Below are 25,465 nucleotides of genomic sequence, written 5' to 3'. Positions count from 1 at the left end.
TGCGTGTGCGTGTGCATGTGCATGTGCGTGTGCGTGTGTGTGCGCGTGTGTGTGAGAGTGAAAAGATAGAGAACGGGAGAAGGTAACCTGACTCATGTGCAAGTGATTTTTTTATATTTTATTAAAAAATCTTACATATTGTACCTTTAACGAACTTATTTCCATCTAGACATGGCAAAACCCTGATACTACTGCACTTTACTGTAGTGCTTTAGGGTTAGCGTTAATTATAATAAAACAACTGTCACCAAGCTTTAAGCACAAATGGTAACATGTTCTGAGAATGAGCCAGCATTGCTTCTGGAAGTGCTGGTGGAAGAAACAGACATAAAAGATACCAATTCAACTAAGGTCCATCTTAAACTTATTAAAAAATACAAATTCTGATGTTTAAAGAAACAGACATAAAGCCAATGTTCTGACCTTTATTTGACTGGCTTTGCAAGAGGTGACTGTTTTTCATTATTATAGTAACCTGTTTGAGCTCGCCTATATTGTGTAATCCTGTTTTCTTCACCAATGTTGCCACTTCACTGAATATTGAATCAGCTTGCAGCAGCATGTTAAGTTATTTATGTCTTGTTTCATCAGAGCATGTGCAACAACTTCCTGTATTAGAGATAAAACACTCTGCGAAAACTTCTCCACGTGCATTACAATAGCCACATTCTGTACACTCAAATGGTAACTTTCCTCCTGGAGTCTGGACTGCATATTAAGTGAGATACAATTAGATGCATATTCTATATGAAACTACTTGTTTTACTTGTCAATGTTTATATGTAATGTACTGTGTGTGTGTGTGTGTGTGTGTGTGTGTGTGTGTGTGTGTGTGTGTGTGTGTGTGTGTGTGTGTGTGTGTGTGTGTGTGTGTGTGTGTGTGTGTGTGTGTGTGTGTGTGTGTGACCTCAGATTGCTCCAGGGGGCCTGCCACTGTAATTGGTGTACTGCAAATCACTTTAGATGAAAGCATCTGCAAAATGACAGCTTGCTATTTATTTTCATACTAAATATAAATCTGAACGTGAATATGTTTTTTTAACATTGCCTATCAATCATTTTTTTTAAACAGATGGAAAAATGGAAGGAAAATGCCTGCATATGGAAACCTAGAGAATGGCCATAGCCATAATAGTCCAAGACTGGTTGCCCACTGAAGCTAAGCAGTGTTGAGCCTGGTCAGTACCTGGATGGGAGACCTCCTAGGAAAACTGCTGGAAGAGGTGTTAGTGAGGCCAGCAGGGGGTGCACCAGAATAGTGATGGGGACACTATGACAAGCACTGTCCTTCAGATGAGATGTTAAACCGAGGTCCTGACTTTCTGTTGTCATTAAAAGTCCTATGGCACTTCTCGTAAAGAGTAGGGGTGTAACCCTGGTGTCCTCGCCAAATTCCCTCTATTGGCCCTTATCAATCATGGCCTAATAATCCCCACTGAATTGGCTCCATCATTCTCTCTCGTCTCCACCTATAGCTTGCATGTGGTGAGCGCACTTGGGCCGGTGTACACCGGTACTGGCTGAACACTGGTGGTGGTTGAGGAGATTCCCCCTATATGATTGTGAAGCGCTATATAAATACCTCATTCATTCATTCATTCATTAGAGCTGCACAATTCTGGATAAATAGAGATCACTATTTTCTCAATATTCTCAAAAGCCAACTAAACAAAATAACGTGATTTACAAGATGTTCTGACAAAAATGTAAAAAAAAATCAATAAATATATATTTAAAAAATATTTAATTAATCTGAATAATTTTTTTATTTTTTGAATGAATGATTCAATGACTCGCTCATAAAGAATTAACTTGATTAATCACTGGATGAATCAGCTTTTTTGAACATCTCTGAACTGAATGATTCAATGACATACATTTTTTAACAGCACTTCTTGCCACCTACTGGTGTAACCTATACATGCTCTCTTTGGGTCAGCGGCAGCGTGAACGCAGATGTTTTACCGATTAATCGTGCAGCAGTGCAGCTCATTGATGCAAACTCTCGTTTAATATAAAAAATTAGCATGACCAAAAACACTGTAAGATTAGATGAGAAACCACTCCATGTGGAAAATATACACCAATTTGGACATTCTTAAAGAAACAATACTTTTATTCATCAAGGATGCATTAAATTGCTGAAAATATATTTAGCCTATAATTTTACAAAAAGATTTCAATTTATTAAATTATAAATTAAATTAATATGTTCTTGAACCTTCTTTAAATATGTATAATGTATCACAAATCAACTGATAATAAGAAACCTTTCTTGAGCACAAAATCAGCATTTCAGAATGATTTCTGAAGGATCATGTGACACTGAATGATGACTGAGTAATGATGCTGAAAATTCAGCTTTCACAGGAATAAAGTACATTTTAAAATATATTAAACTATAGAAAACAGTTATTTAAAACTGTAATATTTCCTTTTTTTTTTTTTTTTATCTTACCAACCCTAAACTTAGTGTAGATGCACATACACATTTTAGGGTTAAAATCCATCTCCATCTCGAACCAACTTCTAGTTTAGACCCATAAAGTACTGTCCCAATCCCAAGCTTTTCAGTCAAGTTCCAGATGTTACAAGATAAAAAACAAGGTAAAGGGTTTCCTTTTGTTTAACATTTCTGTAATAACAGACTATATGAACTGCAATAATCAGCATAATATTAACCAAATGATTAATATTCTTTGCCATTTTATAACCCACCATTGTCATTAAACCTTTGACTATTTTCATTCTAATTTATACACTTGTTTCTGTTTCATTGTTACAGTACATGACTATGGTATGCGAAAACAAAAGAACAATATAGCCTGTGCCAGATGAGACTGATTTTCCCCCTCAAACATTTAAATCCCTTTTTGCAGCCGCATTCTACTTCACACAGAACGCTTCAGTCTCATTTGCATGTTAAATGATTTATCTGTCTCTTCAGGTATTGAAAAAGTGAGGCGAGCAAATCCATTAAACACTCTGTAAAAATGGTCAGCCTTCAGCTACAGCAGAAACGTTGCTTCTAGATGGTTCATTTCCATATCGGAACTCCATATAATCTAAAGCATTAGCCTAAATTGCAGTGACCTTGAGATAATCTTTATGAAGCAGTTAAGATAATATAAAACAATGAAGTCCTTCACTTTTCAATTACACCATATATATGCTTTTTCTATCAATTAATGATACTCCATCCAAATGCCTATAGCCTAAAAGTCTTAAGTTGACATGTAATATAAGTTTCAGCATGATTGATAACCTGTAATATCGTGACAGACATTTCCCCTTTATTGTCTTGCACAAACAACTCCAGCCCTGCAAGATAAGGCTATCCAGATCACAGGCAAACAACTAATTCAGATGTTTTATTTACACTGGCAAACAGCATCTGTCTGCTGACTGTCATCAGGTTCACTAAAAAAGGCAAAAATGAACCACTCTCATCTATTCCGTACTGAATTGGATATCTTCTCTGACATCAGTATCCTGCTTCTTTAGAAATGTAATAAAACACGTATTCAGCTATTGCACATCACCTACGAGACCAATGGTGAAACCAATCTGAATTATGACACACAATGTTATCACAAGACACTGATCTTTATGTCAATCATAATGAATTAAAAACTGAAGACATCATATGCTGAGTTTAATCTAAACTTCCTATCCTTTATCAAATTGATCTTTTGTAGTTCGTGTTGGCGTATTTGTTACATAATCAGCTCAAGGTCAAAGCGTACGGCAGTGCGCACGAGTACACTCTTTCACGTTGTTCCATGAAGACAGCTGATGCATCGTCGGCCCGGGTTTACTTAGAGTCACTTTAATATTTGCATACCTTGTGCCTCGTGGTTGCAAATCGTCCTTGACACAATCTCTCTAACACAATCCATGTGTTTATCAACTAAATTTAGGTCTATGTTAGGATTACTTTTGACTATTTGGCATTCTTAGACCTAACAAATGCTAAGGAAAAGGTAAACAGGTTAAGAAACATCGACTTGCTTAAAAAATTGTGTGCTTTTAAACATTCATTGGGATTGTGTATAATCAATTGGCTAGATTACATTATTAGTATTATATGTTTTATTAATTAGCGCTGTCAAATCGATTATTCACATCTAACATAAAAAAATTTGTTTACATAATATATGCACGTGTATATATATATATATATATATATATATATATATATATATATATATATATATATATATATATAATGTCTGTGTGTGTTTGTATGCGTGTCTGTATACACACACACATATATACAGTACATACACTAACACAGACATATAATGTATAAATATAATAATATATACACACACACACACATATATTATGTAAACAAAAACTTTTATGTTAGATGCGATTAATCGATTTGACAGCACTAATGTCCTTTTAAAACCAGCCTATGCTGCTTTGGTCTTAGCTAATTTATGCTGGTCTCCCAGGCTGAAACGCAACAAAAAATTCAAAAACCAGCTAACAGACCAGCCTGACCAAGTTTTGACACCAACTAAAACCAGCACAGTCATTGTTTATACAGTCTACAGTAAAATGTAGAGTTTATTAAAAAAAATTTATACAAAACAAAAAATCACATCAACTAGGCCTATAGTACTTGAGCCCTTGAAATCCTATATCAGTTCAAATCCACAGTTATCATACCACATGCGATATGTACAGTAACTTATTTAGCATGTATATTTCATGAACAAGTAGGATATTACTTGTAACTGGTATTCTCACAGTCATTGGGCCCTATCATACACCCAGGCAAGGTTTTTTTGCTGTTTTCAGCCTGACGCAGTTATCATTTTCACGTCCTGCACTGTACGTTGTTTAAATAGCAAATGCATTTGCGACCATTTGTGTGGCTATGGGCGTGCTGGTCTGAAAATGAGGTGTGTTCAGGCACATTGTTGGCGCGTTGCTATTTTGAGGCAACTGAAATAGACTGTGCAATATTTGTTTGGTTATTTAAAGAGCGCATTAGTAATATGCGCCTATAGGCGGGTCCACAACGTGCGTACACTCTGCTTATTAAAGCAGCACTCAGTAGCTTCGGGATTTCTTCGCTGTATTCTCGCTTTTTGCTCGCAGGTTTCTCTCTAGAGCTCCCCCCACAGCTTCGGAATAGATATTTGACAACACTGTTGTAAAAACTCGTTGGTGATTCTCAGACACCAGAGGCTATAGATCAACGACATCAAAGCAGATGGGACATTCTTTAAAACGTCTTCTTCATTCGGGTTCGGACAGCGTGAGGGAGCGCAATAATGACAGCATTTTAGCAGATTTCTTTTGGCCGTAAAGCAATTGTTTACATCGCGAGACCTGATATCACGCGAGACTTCCTGACGCAGCGGCCGGCGGCCCGCCGGCTCAAAGTTGCAAGTGCGTATTTTCCGCTCACGGGCACCAGGGGGGTGCGAAACGACCACCATTCAACCCGAAATAAGTAATATAACCATTCCAATGACTCCGAAGCTGTTCAGTTAAGGTTAAAAAAGTTACTTAGTTCACCTTTAAACACACAAGGACGCGCGGCAGCACACAAACATGCCATATATTAAAAACAAAAGGATTACAATGTAAAAGATTATTATTGTGTACATAAAGATATGGTGGAATCCGGCTTGTCCCGTAGATGGTCTGCTCGCGCGCTTTAACCTCGCGTATGAGCAGATCTGTTTGCGGTCTGGAGACACGTTCGGTCTTTCCACTATCAAATTCCGCCATGTAAATAGCAAATCCGCCAAAAAAATGTAATAGCAAATCCGATTACTTTATTGCACGTAAAGCCCAAAACACACCCATTACTCATTAAGAGAATAGGGACAACCCTTTTAGACCGCCGACCATTTTTCCCTTCGTTAAACTGTAATCTGTAAATAGCGACCGCGTTATGGAAGATGATCAGATATTTATTTAAATGTTATTATTAATTTGTGTTTACGTTGCTCAAATAGCGCACTTAACCAGCTACAGAGAAACTGGCAGTCAGACAAGTAACCATGCAACGTCACTACATGTGTTCTACCTGCCAACCGTGCTGAGAATCCCAGGCCGAGAACGGTTTGTAATCGTGCTGTGTTGTATCAGGCTCTAGTGGAAATATAACTGGAATCATTCCTTAACATTCTAAGATCCATTCGGCCCAAAGTCGGTTATGCGGCTAATAACTCACTTTTTAACAGTGACTTGCTGCCACCTACTGGCAGTTTAAGTTTCATATTTAAATGTCATTTTATTTTTCAAAACGCGAGAAAGCTTCTCAAAAAACCTCTGACTGGGTAGTCTAGATTCTGACTGTTTTTTTTGTTTTTTTTTACTGTTTACAGAGGCTGTTACAGAGATCATTGTGATACATCAGATCAGGACAGTTATTTCATTGATATATTTCAAGGGGTAGGATCATCTGCATATAATTCCATCTAAAATCGCTTACAGTACCTTTAAACGGCGGGTGAAAAAGACACACACAGGTATTTGGTTAAAAAAAAATTGCTCTGTACATTCAAAATAAAATTCACAAAGCACATAACTTTACAAAAATGGTGAACAGCCAGTGAAAGAGGATGTGGGTGATTACATTTTCTATGCAATGTACAATATATATTTTTTAATAATGCCAGATAGTTTAAGAACTAGTTTAAGAATACACAGCACAAGTGCAGTAAATGTTACTGAAAATTTTAAAAGGAGAGCTCTGAAGTTCCTTTCAAACTTCCTAAAATCTCTCTCTAATCAAGTTGAATAGAAAGAAAACACAATTGAAGCCTATTCACATTTGTCTACTTGGACATGATGCAAAATGTACATTATTTACAGTTTAAGTCAACAGTCAATAAATAAGTGTGAGATCCTTAGTGAAATTTGAGTCTATATCGAAAGTCAACATCATAGGTGGGCTGCAAAACACCCAGTCCGGCCCGAGACTGGTCCAACGGTGGTTCTTTCACATCAGAGTCCAAAAGTTCCATCTCAAAGTACGCTAGCAACAGAGACAGGAACTGCTTAATCTCGTGCACCGCAAAGAAACGTCCCGGACACTTGGTCACCCCAGAGCCGAAGGGCATGTAGTAGTATCGAAGTTTGCGTCCGTTTCGGTAAAAGCTGGTCTTCTCCTGCCCATTCTCGTCAAGATATCTATCATACTTGTATGTCTGTTTGTGGCAAAAACAAAAAACATTCATGATGAGAATAACATTTCAAGATAAAATGTACAGGTTATTAAACACCAGCAAAGAACATAATACTCACCAGAGGATTGTCATAGACCTCAGGATCAAAGTGAATCATCGGGGGGTATAGAGCTATTACATCATCTTTACGGATGTGGTAAGACTCATTGTTGTCCAGGTGAAGAAGGAAATCACTCTTGGCCATTCTCACATTCAGGGACGCACTGGACAGTCTCATCGCCTCTTTAATGACACTGTCTGAAATTGCAGGGAAGCTTTACTCCACATGACCTTTTGGTTGGCTACGTTAAGAATGTTGAATACATAAATGTTGAAATATTTTCAAATTGTTTCCCACCTAGAACTGGCATGTTGTCCAACTGTTCCCTTGTTAGTACAAGTCGAGAATTTGGGGGATCGACTTTCTGATGAGAACTTTCAAACGTTCGCCTCACCTCCTCGCTAGCAGCTTTCATGGCGGCAGGGCACCTGAAAACAAGCAGAAGTTTTGTCATCATCCTAACAAGTACATTATTGAACTGTTCTTTGTATACAATAATATAGATCAGTTTCACAGTTTAACACTTCCATATGGGTACAGTAAATGTCTTTTCCAAGAACACTCTAATGCTTATCTCCATACTACAATTACTGTATTTATCTATGCTGGTTTACAACTCTGGGGAGTGACTACTGTGCAGTTTTATGCAGGCTGAGTATGAGTTGTACCTGATCATATAGAACAAGGTCCAGAAGGTTGCAGGTAAAGTGTTGGCTTGTGAAGCCCACAGTATGGCCACATGGGTCCTGGCTTTACTCAGCTCATTGAAGGTAGATAATGTGTCATTCAAGAGCATGCGCAAGGATACGAGGTCAGACATATTGGTACGCTTGCTGAGGTTCTCGTGAAGCATAGTCTTGGCGAGGTTCTCGCGAGCACTGTGGGCACTCTTGAAAACGTGAATGGGGAGGCCAGCGATCAGAGCAGGAAAGATCTTATCAAATTCTTTAAAGTTCTCCAGAGCATTGAGCACCAGAGCTTTTTGGGCTTGCTGACGTGCAATGCTTTGGTCCCCATCCAATTCCTTTCCAAAGAGGGTCAGGTAGCCAGCTTCAAACATGGTCTTGTAGCAGAAGGCAAAAATACCATCGCTCTGCCACTTGGAAGTTTCGGCCTTCAGCATGCCTGACTGCAACATGGTGCTCTGAAGGTTTTCCATCATGGTCTCAATTAGAGAAGACAAGGCGTCTCCTTGCAGGGTCTTTAGGAAGGTCTGATGCAGATTTTCGGTGGTGTAACCGTGGCTTGGATCCATGCTCTCATGACCAAATGCCTGCAAGAACAAATGCATGTCTGTAGAGGCTATCTTGTTAAAACTTTCTTTAGCCCTTTTGAGGTTAGCGGAGGAGTCTCTCCTGATTCACATGTTCACAAAGCACGCACGGAGATGCAGTCATAACAAAAGCCGCGATTTATTGAACATAATCTCCCGTTTACTTTCAAGCAAAAATATTAAATTAAACTTTCCAAGAAAACAAAATATTGCTGTGAGCATCGATACCATAGTCACCATATGTCAACTTAAGTAGTTAATTTTGTAGTTAGATTGCTGAAATAATCAAAAAGTTATTTCCAGTACCTTTGCAGAGGCATCAAAGTGAAATTTCTTCCAGTCCAGATGCCTTCCTTGGCGGATGACGGAGTGGTAGGAGAATGGATCACAAAGGAAATGGACATACTGCCCAGCGATCTTGCATGTAAAAATGTGACCATATTTCTTCTGTCTGCTGCGAAGAAACTCCAAAGGGTTTGCCCCAAACTGAAGAGCACAGCCAAGGTAAGGGATCCAGCCATTTTCTACTGGAGGCTCCCCAGGCTGTCTGAAACACCCACAATGTCAAACAATTACAAAACAGCTCATAAATATAGTGTTTAAGAACAATAATCAAGTTCTGCCATGTAGTTTAGGTTTTAGAGAACTTAAAAGAACTTACTCTTGATTCTATGCAATATCATACAAAGATTTTTTTGTGTGTGTGAATATCTTACATCTTTAATTTAGGAAGTACCCTGCGAGTTTAAGTCATTAAGCATTACATAACATCAGTTGTCAAACAGATGTGAATCCCACCATCCCCATGATGTTTCTAAGATCAGTGAAGCTTTTAGTCACAGATCTGTGGGTATTTACCTTCTGCGTATTCCTGTGATAAGCCAAAGACAGCAACAGAGCCCCACCACTATGGCCCATATGAGGGCAATGCTTAGGATCATAACTGCTGGGGAGACAAAAACTGGAGGAACTAGAGTGGCTGTAATCCTTGAAGATGCACTCATACACTCTTAGCCCTGTTTTTATACGATTCACCACAAGCCACAGCCCCTGACGTAACCTCAACTAATGACTGCCTCCAACACTTTTTTCTGAAAACGTGCCAGATGCCTTTAGGGAAAAAAAAACCCTGGATAGGTGTATATGTGTTTGTGTGCTTGTCCTTGAACGGAGTCCATGGACACCTCCACCTGAGGGCCAGTAGACTGTACTTTGATAGTACTGCAAAGTTGGGAAACAGCTTCAAGGTCTTTGATGTGTGTTTCCTTTTTTCTTTTTCTTTTTTACTCTCTGAAACTCATTTAAAAAATTTAAACATGTCGATTAAGTCATGCTTTTTAAGTGTCAGTTTTTTAAAAAGCAATGGCCCAACCATTCTCTGTAGAAATGCTAAAGCCATGCTATGTAAATATGCAAATTCATTTCTGTGTATATATTGCTATAGAAACCCATATTTCACAACCACAGTTCTTTCAGACAACGTCAACTGAAGACAACAAAACTAGTTTTTAACAACGAATGCGTACGCCTACATACAATTTTTTTTAAGTCAATGTTTTGATTGCGACACAAAATCTATTGATGACTAAAAGGTTGAGGTTGCATCAGTGTCACAAATTAAAACTAACAATCTCATCCATCATTACATTTAATATATTTAAACAAAAATGATATCGCTCTTATGCTACACCAGTTGTGTCTAAAATAATTTATATTCTGTTTTGCAGCTTGATTGTGTCAGATGAGCAAGTGTAGCGAATGATTAGTCATATTTTCAGCAGTGGTCTTCTGAGTATTTCCCTGTCCTGGTGATGAGGAGAGGTCAAAAAGCTGTATGAATTGGCAAAGTGTTTATTTGTTAAGCAAGAACTAGAAGTTTACACTATTGTAACCTAAATGTGACAGGTCACTTCTGGATAAACGGTCACAGATCGTTGGTAACTGGTGCTCTGCCCAAAAACCTAAAAGCATTAGTGAGTTCAGTCTGTTTAGAGTCAGACATACTGTTAAAAAACTCACTGACATGAGCTAGTAAGTTACATTTTCATAACAGCCTTGTTCAGGCTGGTTTAATATGATTACACGCATCAGACAAATAATCATAGTGAATGAGCATAGACATGATTTTAGGAATGGATAATTACTAACACACCTTGTTTTGTTACCTTTGGGCATTTAATCTATTACACCTGCATGCAGCAGTCTGAGAATTAAGATTAAAATTAATTCAACATTCTTCTCAGATATTATTGGCAACTTAATGGATCAGTAACACTTTACAATAAGGTTTAATTTGTTAATATTATTAGCTACATTAGTTAACATGAAGTAAAATAAAAAAAAGCTCCTAGTTCATGTTAATTTCAACATTCACTTATGCATTATTAAAATCAAATCAATATTTGTTGATATTATTTAATGGACCTGCAGCTAATGAGACCTTATTTAAAAATGTTACCAAAAGATCAATAATAAGCTTTAAGTGCCAATGTATTGCTGATCTTATCAAAAGCACCGTTTGAATCTTAATATGTGTGACGTGTCTCACTGAAATTAGTTAACTTCATTGATAAGGTCCCGATGAAGGCCATGTTCATCAACTTTAATAATTAACACTGTGATGGCCAGGCATTCATTTGACCTTGAAACTGCAGATAAACCAAACAACCTGCTGCAATCAAATCACTATATACTGTATCCTCAGAGAGCCTCTTTCCCCATAGTTTGTTCAGCTCACAAACCGTTACAAAATGTTTGAAAAGTGAAATGTAGCATCATAATTATGTACATACCAATAAAAAGTGTGAGGGGGCTTAGTTATATAGCATGAATGCATTCATAAAGCTTTATGGCTGCTGTTATTCTCACGTGCATTTAAAGATTGAATTGAACTGAAAATAGGTTTTTATTAAACATTAGCCATTACTCCAAATGTAAAGTCTTGGAAATACCATATTTGTTCAAGTTTGTGTTGCTGAAACAGTAACAGTAAAAGTACATGCATTATTTTATTTTTTTTAGATAAATTCTCCATATTATTGGGCCACTGTGATTTTGTCAGGTAACACATGGACATATTTTGTTGATCCTATAGAACAACATTACTGTCTGAAAATTACCCCTAAACAAATCCCTGCCCATCCCTACCCATAATTTGTACATTTCAATGTGTTTGAAAGACAAAAGCCTTCCAGAGACAGTAATTGATATGACTCACTGAGTGATCATTCAAATAATAATTAATGTTCATCAGAAGCTGACTATGCAATTTTGAGAAAACTCTTCTTACATGTGAAATGATTTCTCTAAATGCAGGGATGAAATGCTGTGTGGGTCTCAGTTTTCAGTGATCAGCACATGACTAGTGGTCTGTGTGTGATTCCATAAACCTAGAAGACCTTCTGAAGCAGTAGACTTTTGAAGAAAGAAAAATGTAAAATATAACAAACAAATAGAATAAATGAATTATGAATAATTTACTGCTTTTGGGAGAATAACATTTAATCATGTAATCAATAGAAAAGTAACTGTAGTCTGATTACAAGTATTTTAAAATGTAATATAATCTAATTACAATTTTTGAAATATTATTACGTAATCCCGTTTACATGTAATCAGTTACTTCCCATCACTGATTATAAGGGCCAATAATGGTAAAATACAGGTAAGATACAGGGAAGAGAAAGAATAATATGTTTAATATAGTGCCCATCCAACTTGGCTTTTGGCTATTTACACAAACTTTATGTGCAGGGTAAATTTGTTTGAAAAGAAAACTCTTGCTTGTGATGCTGAGCAAAGACTCCAGGCCTGAACCTTTTAAGGGAATGTTTGAAAACCCCTGGTTTAGCGAAATTAGGTGACAGTATTCTAAATAAGATTCTAAATAAAAGTATAAAATAAAAAGGAAATTAAAAGAATAGAACATAAACAAACAAACAAAAGCTATTTTGATGTAAGAAAGTAAAAGTTCATGTCTGGTTTTGTATATAATCTGAATCAGCAGGACACCTTTTGTTTAATTTGTTATATAACATCTAAAAGCTTTTCACCTACATATAAAAAAAAGACTTATCATTGCTGATCAGACGGTGAGGGTCGTAACATAACTTTCCAAAGCACTTGGACTGCAAAAAGATTATACAACACAGGACAATGTAGTGGAGATGGGGTAATGCATGTTGTAACACGGGGTGAGTTGTAACATAATTTTAACTAATAAGAAATTAGCTACTGTGGTGAAATCCAGTTGTAAGACTTTGTTTGAAAATAAATAGGATTTACCCCAAAGGCTGAGGAAAGCCTTTCCCTGGAATTAAACATTTATTCAATTGTATTAGCTTGAATACTATCTCTACCCACAACTGACTTGAAACTCTAGCGCTGGGATCACATCAGTGAAAATAATACGTCAGAGACTGTGAAGAGAAGCACATTCCACTGGACTTTATCCCAACTTTAGTTGGCAACGACATTGTCGGTGGTTACTGCATTTCATACAAGCAAGTACAGGAAAAGACTGCTACTTAATATCACACATATACAGTAGGCTTGCTCAAATAATTACTTTTATGTTATATGTGATGGATTTTTTAATTAATCAACTTTGTTTTTCTTACAGGAACAACATTCATATGCTTTTAAATATTTCCAAACTCTTTGGGGAAAACTTGTGACTTGTGTGTATAAATAACAAGTAGGGGAATTGAAACTAGACAGATGACTAGTTCTCAAACCTTGTGATAAGTAATCACAAAAACAAAAGTTTGCTTGTGCCAGTGAGGGAAAGGTTAGGGCTTTTGAACCAATTGAACCAATCATATTGAAGGTGACATGTTAGTCACTACAATCTTATTTGTTGTCTCGATTCTATAAAATCTGTTGTATCCGTGTTATCTGGTGGGATTCTCATTGGAATTTGTCTGAGATCCTCCGGCCTTGCTTCTTGGGAGAGATTCCCTGAGAACTGCTCGGGAAGATCTCCTGGCCATGATTAAAGCATTTTGGTTAAGGACATTTGCTTAAGTCTGTTTGTCGATTATTCCTGCGCAGGAAGTAAGCTGTAGTTTAGAGAAACAAGTTATTTAGCGAAACACTAGAGACCTTACTTCCAAGTGATATTGTGGATCGCGTTAAGAACACTAGAGACCTTACTACCAAGTGATAGTGATTCGATAGGGGACGTCGATTTGTAGACGAGACCCAGATAGTTAGGTTTAGGGAAAAATCTACCACATCTACATGAAGTTACATGTACTCCAGAATATGAACTTCTGTGTGGAATGTATGGCTCTCGGGGGCAAGACATAATGATTTAAAGAACAAAATCTCTGTAGTATGAAGCATCATACTTCCTAGCACCAATAGTTTTGTCCTGCAGTTGGTACTCCAACTTGTATATAAGCCTGCCTGTCAAATGGTCATGAGCACGTGTCTGTTGTTTGATGAGATAGCCAGACAAACTCTGCATTGCGTTCAACAGTCACTTTGAACGGATGACTGCCAAGGAATGTTGTGAAATGAAAGGGAGCCTGTTTTGAAGAAATTCTTGGCTTATGATATTTTCAGAAATGCAGCTTATTATCCACATGAAAAAGTTGTAATCATTAGCATTTCTTACACCACCAAATACAAACTACAATAGAATAGAGTGAAAATAAGAAAAAAGAGCAGTTGTTGCTCAGAAACAACTGAACAGGAAAGACATTTTATCAAAATATTTGTTGTTTAAGCTTTTGCTAACTTTAATTATATTTGATCAGATATTTATACATCACTGAACTCATTTAAACCCATAAGCTGAGCATTATTTACAATGTCTTATAGGTCCAACTTTGCATATATGCATATGCACTTTTATCCAAAGTGACTTAACATTGCGTTTAAGCTATACATTTTTTCAATGAATTCCCAGGGAATCAAACCCATGACCTTAGCGTTGCTAGTGCCATGCTCTACTGTTTGAGCTACAGGAAGTCTCTGTAATGCAAGAACATAACTAACCCACAACCATAAACAAAGACACTTTAATAACTACAAAATAATAACTATAAATGTAAATATATTTACAGTTTTTCTCAGTCGCTTTGGTGCATTTCTCACATCACTATTTACATTTGCACAACAGTTAATGCAGTTCTCAAAACAATTAGTACAAACTGCAAAAACCTAGTTGATAACCTGCAAAACCGTGTCACTTGCTCAAAATGGATAACTCATTCCTCAATAGCAAGTTTTCATGTCAATGAAAGTGTCAGTGTCATCAAGATGAAAAGTCCTGACACCACTGTTTATGAACAAGATAGTCAAATGGCTTTGTCATGTTTTCATTATGACAGTTTACTCTGTAAGTGTTTTCCAATGCAAAAAAGTCAGATCTTGGTGACACTACCGGAAAATGCTCAAGACAGCACTATATACTATTTGCACAGCCATTTGCAAAATACAGTAAAGTTACACATTACTGTATTTAGTGAGGTAACTGAGTACAAGACACTGAATATGTATGTTTCACATTTTTACTGCATATGCTCTTTGCAATTCTAATTTGTTCACAGCATTGTGCAAAAGAAAAAATACACCCTTATTTACAACAAACATAAACTCCCTTTGGGTAGAGCTGTGCACAACTGGAAACAATATTGCAGTACATATTGGAACTGAACATACAACATACATAGTACTGTAATCATTCATGCACATCCAGACGTTCCTCTCTGTCTGAAAGCTGAAATTCACCCGAGATAAATTATTCAATTTAGCTTGACAGATTTTGACAACTAGTTCAACATTTTTGTATGTAATGACTCAAGCAATGATATGAGGACTATTAGTTTTATATGGAATGACTATTCAGCATTCACAAGTATAGTTAATTTTGACTGACATGACATAAGCAAATGATAATGTTATAAAACAGCAGAGAGTTGTATGAAAGCAATTGATGCATGTCCAAAAGCATTTGCAATTTGTTAGAAGGAATGAGAAACTGCTACTATGATGTGCACAAATGACTAAATGTTGTGGAGGTTGAACTAACTGTTGTGCAAATGTAAATAGTGATGTGAGAAATGCACCAAAGCGACTGAGAAAAACTGTAACAAAAAAAAATTCTCTCTCTCTTTCTCTTTTTCCGCATTTAATTTCTGATCTAATCGACCTTATACTTGAAACTTGCATTGTATCGACTCTTATGATAAACTGCTTCTGCTGTTCCTCACTTGTATGTTACTTTGGATAACAGCATCTGCTGGATGAAAAAAACGTAAACGTACCACGGCGCTCATGTCTGTGACTGAGCTCATATCTGCACTTTGACTCTCACAGAGCCATAAAAGGAAAACATCATTAAAGCAAAACTATAACTAACCTTGAAGTTGGAATGGTAGATAAAAGGACGTTTGTCACCTGTAACCTAAAATACTCAGCTGAAATCAGCCAAAAGACCTGCTTCCAACATAAGCGTTCATAATTCATATCACACATAACGAACATTTTTGGCAAATCACAATTTTGCTAAATCAATTTTCAACATCAAAACAGTTACATCAGTTATATTTGATTGTGCTCCAAATGTTCAATCAATTCAAACGTATCGGCTCAAAAACATCTCTCTTTACCAAAACAGACCGTATCTGTTAAAGGTCAGTTTGCTTTTTATTTCAGTGCACTCTGTGACATGTATACAGTAGAGAGACATTTGGAGAATTTCTGCACAAGCATTGATTTTTCCTGGCCATGTTGTATGTTGAATTCATGATCCAGTAAATACGTCAGTATACTGTTATCTGTTTGAACTATGAAATGAGGCAGATAGGTAAAGGTAAACCCTGACCTCTTCAAAAATACTCAGGGCTAAATCTCTAGAACTCAGAGATTCCAGTTTATTGTCCTATTCTGACAGTTAGAATACCACACTATTTTATTAGACACTCATGACAGTGTCTCAGATTTTACAATCCAACTTTGGCAAGAAGATCATGAATGCATTTATCAGGCACTGAATAGAGGAATATTAAAGCAAAATTATTTGATTTATTTGAAATTTAATTTAATTTTTATCCTGTGTCATCCTTCACAGTGGCGATTACAATTTTTAAAACCGTTTAAAAATCTGCTCATAGTTGCTCTGTTATGTATTATTTTTATTGCTGCCTATAGCAACAGTATTATCAGTCAACAGAGTTAAGTGCATCTGTCACTTTAGGTCAAGGCTAGACCCTAATAAATTGTGCATACAGTATCTACATATTCTGCAGGACATTTCAGCAGGACTGTCACTATAACAGTGGGAAGGATAGAAATGATCCACAACGATACCAATATGTTTGCTGTAGGATCCAGTATAATTAATTCAATGTTTATGGTTATGTCACACATAATTAATCACCAGATGGAACTCTATCTGATGCAAAAGAGAGGAAGGTGAAGGAGGCCAGAAGCAGTTGAGTTTGTCAGAGCTGTGTCACACTGGGTTGCATGCTGCTCCTGATTTAAGAAGACCTGGGATTGAGTTTTGGGTCATGTCTCAGCCTTGTTCCCCTTTTCTCCCATTGTACTTGTCTGTTTACTTCACACATCTTATATTACAACAGAAGTTCAGGAAAAACACAGGTCAGGAAAAAGGAATGAATGTAAGATGAAAAAATACCTATTTATGACTGCATTTAGCCAGCTATAATGGCAAAAAAATTAATAAATTAAACTACACATTCATTAAACTCATTATAAACGCAACATGCTGAATACATTACAAATTTAACTAAATTAAATAAATCAAAATTAAAGGGATTGTTCACCAAAAATAAATAAATTGTATCATCATTTATTCATCCTCCTGTCATTCCAAACCAGTATGACCTTTTTTTTTTTTTTTTTTTTTCATACAGTGAAAGTCAATGGGGTCCAGGAAATATAGGCTTGATTTGATCTCACGTCACCCGCACACAAAAACCAAAACAGTGGTTCCCAACCCTGGTCCTGAAGTAACAGTACACATTTTGGATGTCTCTCTAATCTGACACAACCATTTCAGGTCTTGAAGTCTCTAGCAAGCAGATGAGATGAATCAGGTTTGATTAGAGAGACAAACAAAATGTGTAGAGTTGAGGGTACTCCAGGACCAAGGTTGGGAACCACTGAACTAGAGCATGAACCGGATCCCTGTCTGAACTTAACATAAAAAATTGACCATCCCAGCACAATATACAATCAGTGGCCTATAAGTCCTTTTATAGCACTACGTTTCAGTCTTGTTGATGATCTATATAAAGTTATTGTTTGAGTGTTGCATGCATGTACTCCTGCTTTTCTTATTCAGCACGACTACTTTCATATCATCATTACCGATGAGTCTTATCCTGAACTCACCTGGTTTCATGGTACAGAGGTTCTGAATTACTCCCTTTTCAGTGTGATTACTTTTCAGTCTCTCTTCAATCTGTCTACACAGTTTGCTGACTGTCATCCACTGGTCCCTCATATATTTTCAATCCTCTGCCTTTCATGAAAGTTAAGTCCCTCAGGAGAACACAATGTCTGCTCTAGCACTCGATGAGCCCTTGATGCTAAATGGGAGATATGTCAGTATGTGCTGTTGTAGGAGCAGATTTGCCTAATGTAGGAACATTGTGTCATTTTATCTGTAAGTTCCAAGCAGAACAATCTTCAAGATAAACAAGAAAAAGATAGTCTGTCAAGGCCAACTTTGAATTGTGGCTGGACAAAGCCTCGTATGAAAGTTAGTTTGAAATCTGAAGGTTATTTAGGCTCTGTGTACTTCTAATACTTTGGAAGATTGCAGAGAGATTTGAAGTTTAAAGATTATAAGTCCTGGGTATTGTAAATACTCTGGCCATTTAAAGTGATATACAAAGTTTGAAGAGATTTATACTTTGCTATAAGGGTGCTAAGGTGCTCTGAGTGGTTGCAGTTGTTTGGATTGGATTGGTCTTTGGTCTAGTTTGTTTGAAAGCTCAAGTTTGAAAGCTCTAGGTAATTAGTTAACCCTTTATGCAGTGTTGAAAACCCTGTAACACCTTTTGTGCTCCTGGTCAAAATGCTTCAAAATGACCTGAACACAACCTGAGGGTTTTGAACCCCAAGTCCAAGTAATGTTGCACACTAAGCAGAACAGCCTGTAGGTCTGTTCTAACTTTGGTGGATGTAGAAAGCTCAAAGGCTATGTTTAGACTGCAGACAAATCAGATTTTTCTCTCAAATCAGATCTTTTTAGGCAGACTGTCCACATTATTAATTACATGTGATCAAATAAGATTTGTGTGTCCACACAAAACCAACATATCCGCATTGAACATAGTTGCTTACTTGCTTTGGTAATGATGTAGGTGTAAACACGTAGGCCCTATGTGATGAGGCTTTCAAAACGGATGCAGTAAAAAAAAAAAAAAAGACTCTGTCGAGTCGTAAACAAAAACAAATAATGCTATCATAATAATGCTGCTTCTTGTTCTTGGGATTGCATTATAAATATACATTATCCTTATGAGAATACCAGAGATGACTTGAAGAACACAGATAAACCATATGGTGTGTTAATTATCTTCATGTTTAATCAGTCAAAATGTCTCTATATGCATTTTATTTAGCTACAGCGATAGTTCGATGGCTTAGTCCATATTAAAGGGATAGTTCACCCAAAAATGAAAATTCTGTCATTAATTACTCACCTGCATGTCATTCCAAACCCGTAAAGCTTCATCTTCAGAACACAAATGAAGGTCTTTTTGATGAAATCTGAGAGCTTTCTGTACTCTCCACAGAACGCTTTGACGCTTCAAAAAGTTCATAAAGAGATCGTAAAACTAATCCATATGTATTGAGTGGTTTAGTCCAAATTTTCTGAAGAGACTGCTTTTATATCAGCGGACATAACAGCTGCTCAACCGAACCTGCTTGACACGCGAAAAACAATCTCATTGGTTCTCCCACATCAAGCGTACATGCTTAAGCTTCCGTTTACCACAACTGAAGAGTCAATTTTTATATGTGAATAAAAGCTTAAATTAAATCAGTTCATCATATAAAGCAATCATGTCTTTTCAGAAAATTTGGACTAAACCGCTAAATTCATATGTGCTGAGTGTGCACCTGTGGAGAAGGAGAAAAGATGAGAATGTCATCAAGGTACACAAAGACAAACTTGTTTACCATGTCCCTCAGCACGTCATTGACCAAGGCCTGGAAGACAGCTGGAGTGTTAGTCAGACCAAAAGGTAAGACCAAATATTCAAAATGTCTCGTAGGGGTATTGAATGCTGTCTTCCGCTTATCCCCCTCGTGAATTCACACAAGGTGGTAAGCGTTGCGGAGGTCCAACTTGGTGAAGACCTGTGCTCTGTGCAATAACAATAACTATAGTCCCCTATAGTCAATGCAGGTGCGCAGGGAGCCGTGCTTCTTCTCGACGAAGAAGAACCCCACCCTAGCGGGTGGTGATGAGGTACGGAAAGGGAATATAATCAACCCTTGGGCGGAGAAGTGCCTGGATGTCAATGGCACAGTCATATGGCTGGTGAGGAGGTAAGGACATGGCTTGAGACTTGCTGAAGACCAGAGGAAGATCATGGTACTCTGCCGGGACTCCGGTGATCTACTACCTCCACCTACAAAACAGGACACACAGAGCCAGGAGAAGAGGCAGCACCAAGACAAGACGCTAAACAAAACTGACTCCAGGCTAACACAGAGTTCCTAGACCAATCCACGGGAGGGTTGTGCTGCACTAGCAATGGATTCCCCAGGATGACCAGGGCACCCGGGAATTCAGCAGGTACAGCTCAATATCCTCACGGTCATTGCCAGAGACAACAAGACTTACACGAGAGGTACTGTGGGTAGTGGTGGAGAAGAGCTGGCCAGCTAATGACCATACAGAGATGGGCGAGGTCCTTGGCAACTGAACTGTCCATGAAATTGCCCTCAGTCCCAGAGTCCACTAGGCCAAGCAGGAGTTGGAGGCGCCCCCTTGTGCTGGAAGGAGAAAGGTATCAGGGTGCGAGAAGAAGGGGAATTCACACAGGAAGAGGCACCCACCAGGATTCCCTGGTTCCTCTGGCTTTTAAAGGGCACTTGATGACGAAGTGCCCAGGCTTCCCACAGTACAGACATAAACCTTGTGCCAGGCGATCTTGTTTCTCCTGAGGCGTGAGACTGAGCTGCATGGGCTCGGGGTCCATTGGAAGAGGCGATGAAGGGACGGGAAGAAGCCTCCAGACCGATGCTGGCGCTGGCAAAGGATCCGACTCTCCACATGAAGAGCCAGGTCTACCAAGGAATCCAGGTCGCGGGGCAGCTAATAGTTCTCATCCTGGATGTCATCATTCAGCTCCTCAAGAAACCTGGAATGCAGGGCCCCCTCATTCAGTTTGGGTCCCCTTCGTAAGGTTGTGGGCTGTTGGCATGAGGTTCAGGCTCGTGGTGGAGAGGAGATTGGGCAGGAGGAATGACTGGTCTGGTTCCCAGGGCATCTCACTGGAGCTCCTCAATACGGGCGTTGAGTTCGGCCTCCTGAGCTGACGGGAATTCAACCTCCTGTGAAGTGATGGTAAGCTGGGTGGCATGCTGGCCCAAGAGAGCGTCTGCTGGATGAGTGCTGTCCGAACCTGGTCCATCCAGACTGTTCTGTCAGGAATCAGGATGAGATTCAGTTGTGGGCACAACAAAACTCAGTTTATTTCTAGAATAATAGCACACAAGGCCAAAAGCAGTCAACAGAAAAATAATAATTAAATCCAGCAGAGGGCGTTGGACAGCTCAATTCCCAGGCAGACTTCAGGAGAACGGAAGGAACACATAACACAATAGACCACGGCACCCGGCGTCCGATGGAGAGATCGCTGGTGGGTGAGGAATGAGAGGCTTGGGTGAGTGAAGTCAATTTCAAGGAGCAGGGGAATGCAGTGTAGACGGCATGAGAAAAGAGAAAAAACAAAACTAAAAGAAACAAAACAGGCACTGGAGCCTCGAAACAGGACACAAACACGATTTAACTAGACAAGACAAGGTATTACAGCTGGCCGGAGCACTAGTAACATACACAAACATTCTGGCACAAGACAGCGAACAAGAGAGGGATAAATAGGGGAATAAATGAGTAAGTCAATTGATGACAGGTGAGCAATTATGTTTAATGGAATAACAAGAGGGTGGGGATGATGCCATGATGTCAGCGGAGCTGTCAAAACAAACCATGAGAACCAAGACAATGACAGAGACAACAAAACTGGGCTGATCAGACCAAAAATAAAATCAGCTGAGATTTTTCTTGGATAAACAATTCTTGCAGTCATGCCACTTGATGAGGTCATGTGACAACAATGTTGCATACTACTGTTTAATACATTTATTATTTGCATAATTCACACATACTTTATGAACTGTATGCTGCACAGTTTTCAGTAAGCTAATATTCCTTAGTGAACATAGCCAAAACATACAGCATGTGTCTTTCTTGCATGTTGAGGATCATCTCTGTGTGTATGCTGCCCCCTTTAGGCCCTGTGTGTAATGTTTTGAATGAACTAATCAAACTGTGGAACTGTTTTTGCATTTTGTTCTCATAAGGGAACACATTTAAAAACATTAAACACAGGATAAAAACATTGGAGTTTAGTAAGTTGAAATTACATTTATAAAAGGCTTTTCTATTTATATTTTCACCCATGTAGGAAACAGAAAGCACCACTAGGGGACAGTCTGTGTTCATCATGATGCAGGTATTGCATGATGATTGCACGAATGGCATCCATCAGACACCTAGAATGAACCAGTCAACAGCTTGTTTGTTTATGTGTTTGTTTGCTGGGGGGGGGGGCATATAATTAAAATACGACTTTACAACACACATACAGTGTTTATCATAACAATCTAAGGATCCAGAGATGGTTTGTGTTCCTTCTTTGTGTGCCAAGAGTTTGATGCAGAACTGGGAACTGAAGAAAGAAAGTTCCCAGTTCTGAACTGGGAGAAACTGGGAAGAAACAGCAAGAAAAAGTATATTTATAATGGAACTGTCAAAACATCAAGCATCAATGTGTAAAATGCAAATGGATTATCATTATTCAAAATACTACATATACACTAACATTCAAGAGTTTGAGGTCAGTAATTTAATGTTTTTGAAAGTCTTTTGGAAGTCTTTTATGGCTGCTTTTGACCAAAAATACTGTAAAAACTGTAATATTTTGACATTTTTACAACATTTTAAACATGTCCTTTTTGAATAGCCTGTATTTTAAAACGTAATTTATTCCTGTGATGGCAAAGCTGAATTTTCAGTATCATTACGCCAGTCTTCAGTGTCACATGAGCTGTCAGAAATCATTATATGCTGATTTGCTGCTCAAGAAACATTTCTTAATATCAATGTTGAAAACAGTTGTGCTGCTTAACATTGAACAAATTGAACAACTGAACAAATGATGTTAGTTACCACAGTCGCCCAAGATAAGAAGGGTTACACACACTTAACACACGGCCCAAGTAAGCTTTACTTAATCTCCATTTCATACTGTATGCAGGCACTACATGCATCACACTAATGACCACATCTGCATGCCATCTCAGTATTATGTCCATTAAAGGTATTCAGAAATGGATGGCTTATGCATTTCTCATCAGAATGAAAAAGCCCTTCAATCAGATGATTATGGTTGTTGGTAATACATGTTGCCCCTCAGTTAAGGGGAGGATGTTAGGACAATCTGCTATAGATATGTTAGAAATCATGCTTCTGTGAATGGAATATGCAAAAAACACTTTTAACAGACCGATTTAAAAGACACGAGAAACTACACTGTTTAAATATATAAGCACAATTTATGTTTTATAATTCAGATTCCCCCTCTTTTAAGCATCTTCAGTTATTTTCGGCTAGATTAATCTTAGAGCAGCTGATAATGGTTAGCTGCGGGCTGCCATTTGAATTTCAATTTCAGGAGCATTCATTGCACACAGAGCCCTCTTACTCTCCTGACTGAACACAAGTGAATGTAGGTTGTTGACAAAGCTTTTACCAAGCTACTGGAATTTTAACGATGGGTCGCCACATGCTTTCTAATGATATTTTGCTCTGACGGGTTGTTCGTATTGTTCAAATACTTGACAAGGTAAAACCTGATTAACAACTATTGACAAAAGTATAGGAGAAACCTAAAGTCCTACAAAAGTAAGCCCTAAACCACCATGATGTGACATTTAAATAAACATAAAACATTTTTGTTGAAACAGATAAGTTGAGATTTGATTTTAGAAATCTAAATTAAAATACAAGGGATTGCTGTAAGAAATAGTAATTTTACACTTTACCCATTAAAGTAAGTTAAAGATATTTATAAAAAAATAAATAAAAATAAATTATTACAATGTCTTATCACATTCAATTTCAGCATTCTTATTCAATTTTAGGTTTTGGCCCAGTTTTTCCTTGATTTATATGATAGCCTAAAACAATGCATAGAGACTGCAAAAAGATCAGGCTTCTTAGCAAAAGTGCAGTATTATGTTTATATATATATATACACTCACATAAAGGATTATTAGGAACACCATACTAATACTGTGTTTGACCCCCTTTCGCCTTCAGAACTGCCTTAATTCTACGTGGCATTGATTCAACAAGGTGCTGAAAGCATTCTTTAGAAATGTTGGCCCATATTGATAGGATAGCATCTTGCAGTTGATGGAGATTTGTGGGATGCACATCCAGGGCACGAAGCTCCCGTTCCACTACATCCCAAAGATGCTCTATTGGGTTGAGATCTGGTGACTGTGGGGGCCATTTTAGTACAGTGAACTCATTGTCATGTTCAAGAAACCAATTTGAAATGATTCGAGCTTTGTGACATGGTGCATTATCCTGCTGGAAGTAGCCATCAGAGGATGGGTACATGGTGGTCATAAAGGGTTGGACATGGTCAGAAACAATGCTCAGGTAGGCCGTGACATTTAAACGATGCCCAATTGGCACTAAGGGGCCTAAAGTGTGCCAAGAAAACATCCCCCACACCATTACACCACCACCACCAGCCTGCACAGTGGTAACAAGGCATGATGGATCCATGTTCTCATTCTGTTTACGCCAAATTCTGACTCTACCATTTGAATGTCTCAACAGAAATCGAGACTCATCAGACCAGGAAACATTTTTCCAGTCTTCAACTTTCCAATTTTGGTGAGCTCGTGCAAATTGTAGCCTCTTTTTCCTATTTGTAGTGGAGATGAGTGTTACCTGGTGGGGTCTTCTGCTGTTGTAGCCCATCCGCCTCAAGGTTGTGCATGTTGTGGCTTCACAAATGCATTGCTCCATACCTCGGTTGTAACGAGTGGTTATTTCAGTCAAAGTTGCTCTTCTATCAGCTTGAATCAGTCGGCCCATTCTCCTCTGACCTCTAGCATCAACAAGGCATTTTCGCCCACAGGACTGCCGCATACTGGATGTTTTTCCCTTTTCACACCATTCTTTGTAAACCCTAGAAATGGTTATGCGTGAAAATCCCAGTAACTGAGCAGATTGTGAAATACTCAGACCGGCCCGTCTGGCACCAACAACCATGCCACGCTCAAAATTGCTTAAATCACTTTTCTTTCCCATTCTGACATTCAGTTTGGAGCTCAGGAGATTGTCTTGACCAGGACCACACCCCTAAATGCATTGAACAGGGTTCTTGCAGGTTTCAGCAAGTCAAATTTAAGACCTTTTTAAGACATTTTAAGACCATAAAGTTTGAAATTTAAGACCTACCCAAAAAAAAAATTTCAAATCAAAGAATTCATTTTATTTCAATGAATTAAGTAATTGAAAAAACATTAATTTAATTTACAGATAAAACAATCACATTAGTAACCTTCCACACCCAACAACGTGTGTCAGAATCAGAATCAGATAAATTGTACTATGCATATTATACTGTAAAA

The 25,465-nt window shown here is 38.0% G+C and overlaps 1 protein-coding gene across 1 annotated transcript; it reads right to left on the bottom strand.

Moving 5' to 3' along the window:
* Positions 1 to 6,509: 6,509 nt before the first annotated feature.
* Positions 6,510 to 9,535, bottom strand: cyp7a1 (cytochrome P450, family 7, subfamily A, polypeptide 1). Its single transcript, XM_082171851.1, has 6 exons — positions 9,389 to 9,535; positions 8,837 to 9,077; positions 7,926 to 8,530; positions 7,555 to 7,685; positions 7,276 to 7,454; positions 6,510 to 7,178 (listed from the first exon to the last, which is right to left on the bottom strand). The coding sequence occupies exons 1-6, from the start codon at positions 9,532 to 9,534 to the stop codon at positions 6,879 to 6,881; spliced, it is 1,602 nt and encodes a 533-aa protein (XP_082027977.1). The 5' UTR covers position 9,535; the 3' UTR covers positions 6,510 to 6,878.
* Between the last annotated feature and the right edge of the window lie 15,930 nt (positions 9,536 to 25,465).

The sequence above is a fragment of the Leuciscus leuciscus genome (assembly GCF_965113295.1).
Source record: "Leuciscus leuciscus genome assembly, chromosome: 6".
In the NCBI taxonomy this organism is placed as follows: Eukaryota; Metazoa; Chordata; class Actinopteri; order Cypriniformes; family Leuciscidae; genus Leuciscus; species Leuciscus leuciscus.
Note: the sequence above shows the minus strand (reverse complement) of the source record. Positions and strands in the feature narration are given on the sequence as shown.

Excerpts from the sequence above, each read along its gene's own strand:
- cyp7a1 (XM_082171851.1), bottom strand. The coding sequence starts at position 9,534 with ATGAGTGCATCTTCAAGGATTACAGCCACTCTAGTTCCTCCAGTTTTT. Across the intron at positions 9,078-9,388 it reads ATCACAGGAATACGCAGAAG|ACAGCCTGGGGAGCCTCCAG; the intron begins GTAAATACCCAC and ends TGGGTGTTTCAG. Across the intron at positions 7,455-7,554 it reads GGACAACATGCCAGTTCTAG|ACAGTGTCATTAAAGAGGCG; the intron begins GTGGGAAACAAT and ends CTGCAATTTCAG.